The sequence below is a fragment of the Parus major genome, unplaced genomic scaffold, assembly GCF_001522545.3.
Source record: "Parus major isolate Abel unplaced genomic scaffold, Parus_major1.1 Scaffold434, whole genome shotgun sequence".
Taxonomy (NCBI): domain Eukaryota; kingdom Metazoa; phylum Chordata; class Aves; order Passeriformes; family Paridae; genus Parus; species Parus major.
In genome coordinates, this window is record NW_015379339.1 from 10,689 (window position 1) to 16,892 (window position 6,204).

General features: G+C 53.5%; 1 protein-coding gene across 1 annotated transcript; it reads left to right on the plus strand.

Moving 5' to 3' along the window:
• Positions 1–309: 309 nt before the first annotated feature.
• LOC107199103 (tetraspanin-15-like) lies at positions 310–5,935 on the plus strand (the record flags this gene model as incomplete). The annotated part of the gene is made up of 3 exons (XM_033511674.1): positions 310–372; positions 954–1,070; positions 5,383–5,935. Coding segments are annotated over 3 exons (429 nt in total), but the record flags the coding sequence as incomplete, so codon positions are not given.
• Between the last annotated feature and the right edge of the window lie 269 nt (positions 5,936–6,204).

Consider the following 6,204-nt stretch of genomic DNA (forward strand, 5'->3'; position numbering starts at 1 on the left):
TGCCAGAAGCTCCCCCTGGATCCTTCCCCTTCTCCAGGGGAACATTCCCAGCTCTCCTGGAGCCCCTCCATGCCCTGGAATGTGCTGGAAACTCCCCCTGGATCCTTCCCTTCTCCAGGGGAACATTCCCAGCTCTCCCAGCCCGGTTCCAGAGGGGCTCCAGAATCCTGGAATGGTTTGGGTTGGGATTTGCCCTCAAGACCCCAAAGTCAGGGGGGCCCCGATCGTCCTGGGCACCGCTGGAATTCCCAATTTTGTTTGGATTTCTGGTGTTTTCCGTCGCTTTTCCCGGGATGAATCCGTTCCCTTTCTCCGCAGGCTCCCGGGGGAGTGGTGAACACCCTGTGCGGGTACCGCGCCCTGGACAAGGAGGTGACCTTGGAATTTCTGGGAGTTTTTGGGAATTTTTGGGAATTTCCTGCTCCTTCTTCCCCCAAATCCCAAAAATCCTCCCTGCAGGAATTCCCCTTCCCGAGCAAGGCTGGGATGCAGCTGCTCCAAACTCGGTTTTGGGGCTTTTCCCTGGAATTTTGGTGCCCAGGGATTCCCCACCTAGGAATTCCCTTAAACCTTCCCTGTGGAAAAAGGGCGGAGCTCGAGGGCGGAGGGATCAGCCCAGGATCCATTCAGGGATCCTCCAAGTGCAGAAACGTGGGAATTCCTGGCAGAATTCCCAGCAGAAATGCGGGAATTCCCAGCTTGGAGAGGCCCGAGGGAATTGGATGGTCCAGGATCCCACTCACAGCCCCAAAATTTGGGATTTAATCCCAACAACGTTCGGACCTCGGCTCCAAAACTTCCCCTGGAAGTGTGAGAACAAAAATCTCTCCCCTGGGGTGGTGATTTGGGCCAAAAAACCCCAATCCGAGTTTTTTCCCGCCAAAACTCCCGGGGTGGGGGCCGCGTTTCCTGGGAATCTGTTGGGAATTTGGGATCCTGTCTCCGCTCTCCAGCGCCTGGAGCTGCTGGGCACCATCCACGTCCGGGGCTGCATCCACGCCGTGGGGCTCTGGCTCAAGGACAACTTCCAGGCCACCTTGGCCATCGTCTGCTCCCTGCTGCTGCCTCAGGTACAGCCTGAATTCCCAGAATTCCCGGAATTCCCAGAGTTCCCGGAATTCCCAGAGTTCCCGGAATTCCCAGAATTCCCGGATTTACCAGAATTCCCAGAATTCCCAGAATTCCTAGAATTCCCAGAGTTCCTGGAATTCCCAGAATTCCTGGAATTCCCAGAGTTCCCAGATTTCCCAGAATTCCCAGAATTCCCGGAATTCCCGGAATTCCCAGCTGGGGAGACCCGCAAGGATCGGGGGTGAAGTTTTGGGGTTTTCAGCTCCGTCCCCGATCTGAGGGCTCTTTTCGCTGGGCTGGAGGGTGGGAAGGAAATCCTTCGGGATCCAAATTCCGTCTGGGATTGGTGGTTGGGGCAGGGAGAGTCGTCCTGGCAGAGGGAGCTGGGATTTTTCCTCCTGGAATCCAATTTGGGATCCAGGAAAAGCCCCTGGGGGCAAATCCTGGCCTGGCAAATCCGGCCCTGGGCAAACGGAGAGGGATCCGGGATAAATCCCGATCCCAAATTCCTCTCCCAATAAATCCCAATTCCCCAAATCCACTGGATTTGCCAGGCCTTGGATCTCCCCTGGGTTATTCCTGACCAAACCGTGAGGATTTGACTTTTTTGGATTCCTTTTGAGCAGAAATGTTGGGATTTTGTTGGGATTGCTGGGGCGACGCTTCCCGGGGCCGGGGTTTGATCCCAATGGAACCATTCCTGCTTTTATTCCCGAAACTCTTCCCGGTTTTCTGCTGGCACCAAAAGGCTGGAAGGGCTTGGATAAAGCAGCAGCTGGGGGGAAAATTTGGGATCATTTCCCAGGGCTGGACTTTGGGCTCGCAGATGGTTCAGACGCCATCCCAAGGCGGGGGAGCCATTCCCGAAATTTTTGGGAGCGTTTCCTTCCAAATGAGCAGCAGGAAAGGCAGGAATGGGGGGGGGAAAAGGTCAGGAATGGGGCTTGGAGAGCCAATCCCGATTTATCTCATCCCGATCCATCGGCGCCGCCTCCCGCGGCCTCATCCATTAACGGCCGGCCGCTAATTGGGAACGCTGGGGAGAAATCCGCGGGAATGCCGAGCCCTGATGGATCTGGAGTGGCTCCGTTAATTGGGAATGCTGGGGACAAATCCCTGGGAATGCTGATGGGTCTGGAGTGGCTCCGTTAATTGGGAATGCTGGGGACAAATCCCTGGAATGCTGATGGGTCTGGAGTGGCTCTGTTAATTGGGAATGCTGGGGACAAATCCCTGGAATGCTGATGGGTCTGGAGTGGTGCCGTTAATTGGGAAATCGGCGGGAATGCTGATGGATCTCAGCACGAGCCGGAGCAGCTCAACCTCCCCATCTGCTCCCAAATTTCAGCGCCTGGAAGATGGATTGGGCTGGATCCCGCCAGGATTTGGAGGGAATTCAGCGGGAAGTGGGGCTGCCGTTTCCAGGAGCGGATTGGATCGGGCTGGAATTGCGGATCTGGGCGGGAAGGGGTTAAAAATCCCACCTGGATCCAGCCCCAAGCGGGAGCTGCTCCGGAGGCTCGGGGAGCCTGGGAATCCGGGATCCCCCCAAATCCAGGACCATCCAATGCACCCCGGAGAGGTTGTGTTCGTTTTCCCTCCATTCAGAGCTGGGCACAAACTCCACCTCCATCCATCCATCCATCCATCCATCCATCCTGGAATTCTCTCTTTTCCCATTCCCAAAATTCCCGAGCTCCAACCCTGGCCCCTCATCCCAAACATTCCCAAGGACTTCTCCATTCCCAGATTCCCGCCGCGCTCCGGCGTTAATCACGGAGCGGCCCCGGAGCAGCCGAGCTCATCCATCCTTCTCCCGCCTCCGTCTCCTTCCCCGCCCCCAGACAGATTCTCCGCGGGGCTGGGGACGTGCTTGGGGTGGAAATGAGGCACAAAAACACTTCCAGAGGTTTTTAGGGAATGCAGCTCCTTCCTTCCCGGCCCTTTCCAGGGATTTTTATTTTTTTTTCCCCCTGGAGAATCCGGGAATTCTTTGGGTTGGGAAGGATCTTCACGGTCTCATCCCACAGGGGTAATTCCCGTTATCCCAGGTGGATCCAGCCCGGCCTCGGGCGCTCCCAGGGATCCAGGGCAGCCACGGATCCTCTGGGAATTCCATCCCCAGCCAGGAATTCCTTCCCAAAATCCCATCCAATCTCCCTTTTCCCAACGGGAGCCATTCCCTGGCTCCTGTCCCTCCATCCCAACCCCTCCCCACCTCTCCTGGAGCCCCTCCAGACCCTGGAAACGGCTCCAAAATTTCCCTGGAATTTCCCTTCTCCAAGTCTTTCCAAGCTGTTGCCATTTTTTTATTTCCCAAATAATCCAATTCCAAACCTTTTCTATCCCACAACTGGAAACCTTTGGCATTTCCAAGGAGCCCTTTCCGGCCCTGGAATGTGCCAGAAGCTTTTCCTGGATCCTTCCCTTCTCCAGGGGAGCATTCCCGGCTCCAAAGGGATCATTCCCTGCCCCTCTCAGCAGGAAAACCTCTTCAATCCCGTTTTTTTTTTCCCTTAAAAACACAGAATTTTTCCATCCCGAAGAACCCGAAGGTGAGCGTTCCCATCCATCCTGGTGATTTATTTTTCCCCGTGTCCCATCCATCCTCAGCCTCTGCAGATCCTGGGTTTTGGGGGCGGCTGTTCCCTCCCCGGAGCGTCAATCCCGGAGATCGACGACTCCATTCCATAAAAAAAAACCCAAAAACTCGGAATTATCCTCGTTTTCCAGGCCGGCCTCTCCATCTCCCGCTGACAGGGATGGAAAACGTTCCTCCTGCAGCGGGAATATTTCCTTGGAAGATTAATTTGGGATTTGTTTGCTCCCCCATCTCCCCACGGCTCCGGCTTTCCGGAGCCGGGAAAGGGAATGAACGGGATTTTTTTCCATCTGATCTCTCTCCATAAATCCCAATTTAGGGAATGAAAAGTCCAAAAAAGGTGGGGAAAATCCCGATTTTGGGGCTTTGTTAAATCTGGGAAAACCTGGAATGGTTCAGGATCCGGCCAGAACTGGGGAACATTCCCGGATTTCCATGGAAAAGGGTTTCTGCAGGGAATTTTCCTTGCTGGAGTCAGGCACGGCTAAGGGAAAAAATCCATGGACTTCCAGGCCCTTTTTCCTTTGAAAAATGAGGTGGAAATGGAAATTTGAGCCTTTTCCCGAACTTCCCAAGCCCTTTTTTCCCAGAGGAGGAGGAGGAGAGGATCCGTCCATCGCTTCCAGGGAGGAATTGAGGTGATTCCAGCCCAAATTCCCAGTGGAAAACTGATCCAAAGGGGATTAGGGGAATCATGGAATGATTTGGGTCGGGAGGGACCTTCAGAATTCCATGGCTTCCATGATTCCCATGATTCCCAATGGAATTTTTATGGATTCCCTCGTGCCAAGCTCCTGGGATTTATTTGCCCCCCGGAGGAGGAGCAGCTTTTCCATGGATTTGCTCAAAAAAAACCTGGGAAGGCTCAAATTCCATCCAGGAAGAACCGGCCGCTCCTTAAATTCCAACGATTCCCGAGCGTTTCTCCCGGATCCGGGAAAAATTCCGCTTTTTCCATTTTTCCAGCCTCAGCTTTGCTCCGTCCTGTTCCCGTTTTCCCCCCCGAGCGCCGCGGCGCCGTAAATTCCGCGGATCCGCCGGCGCTCCGGGAAAACGCCGTCCTCGGATATTGGACGCATCCATAATTCCTGACAGCTTCCGCCCTTCTCATTAAGCGGGAGAGGGAATTTAGGGCCGGGCTGGGAATGGGAATGGGATCATAAATCAGCGGCAGCGACGGCTCTGGGATTCGGGATCTGGATCGGGGCCTTTGGATGATTTCATTCCCTTCCAGAATTCCCTGTTTTTTCTGGAATTTGGGATCCTGACCGAGGCCTTTGGATGATTTCATTCCCTTCCCTAATTCCCTGTTTTTTCTGGGATTTTGGGATCTGGATTGGGGCCTTTGGATGATTTCATTCCCTGAATTGTCTCTGATTCCATTTTCCCTGATCCCATTTTCCCATTTCCCCTGATCCCATTTCCCCTGATCCCATTTTCCCATTTCCCCTGATCCCATTCCCCTGATCCCATTTTTCCATTCCCCTGATCCCATTTCCCCTCTTCCCATTTTCCTGATCCCATTTCCCTGATCCCATTCCCCCGATCCCATTTTCCCTGATCCCATTTCCCCCTGATCCCATTTCCCCCTGATCCCATTTCCCCCGATCCCATTTTCCCATTTTCCCGATCCCATTTCCCCATTTTCCCTGATCCCTCCATCCCAATCCCATTTCCCCGATCCCATTCCCCCGATCCCAATCCCGCAGGTGCTGGGCCTGGCCATGGCCTGGCTCCACTGGCAGCAGCTGAACGAGATCCGCTCCCGCCTGGATTCCGTGGATTTCCCGCCGCCGGAATCGCGGGATCTCCGCTCGGCCCCCCTGGATCTCCGCGGCGCCGGCTGCTGCTGGTGCCTGCCCAGGGAGGGCGGATACATCCCGGTAAATCCTGGGAATGCCCAGGACGAGGAGGAGGAGGAGGAGGAGGAAGGAGCCGGATGGGCCAGGAAAGTGTGAGGAGGACACGGACTCAGAGCTCGGAGCGGAACGTGGGAAAAATGGGATTTTTCCTCTTGGTTCCCAAAGTTTCTTTGGGAAAAAATGGGATTTTTTTTCCTCTTGGTTCCCAACGTTTCTCTGGAAAAAAATGGGATTTTTCCCTCTTGGTTCCCAAAGTTTCATTGGGAAAAAACGGGATTTTTCTCTCTTGGCTTCCAACGTTTCTTTGGGAAAAAATGTGAAAAAAATGGGATTTTTCTCTCTTGGCTCCCAAAGTTTCTTTGGGAAAAACTGTGAAAAAATGGGGTTTTTCCCTCTTGGCTCTCAAAGTTTCTTTGGGAAAAAATGTGAAAAAATGGGATTTTCCCCTCTCAGGTCCTGCAGGGTTTTTTTTTTGAAAACTGTGAAAAAATGGGTTTTTTCCTTTCTTGGGAAAACTGTAAAAAATGGGATTTTTCCTCTCAGCTCCCGAAATTTCTTTGGGAAAACTGTAAAAATCTCTGAGAATCTCCTGAAGAAGGGGGAATTTGGGGTTTTTTTTCCCAATAAATGGAATTTCCAAGGTTGGGGCGTTGTTTTCCCGCCGATTTC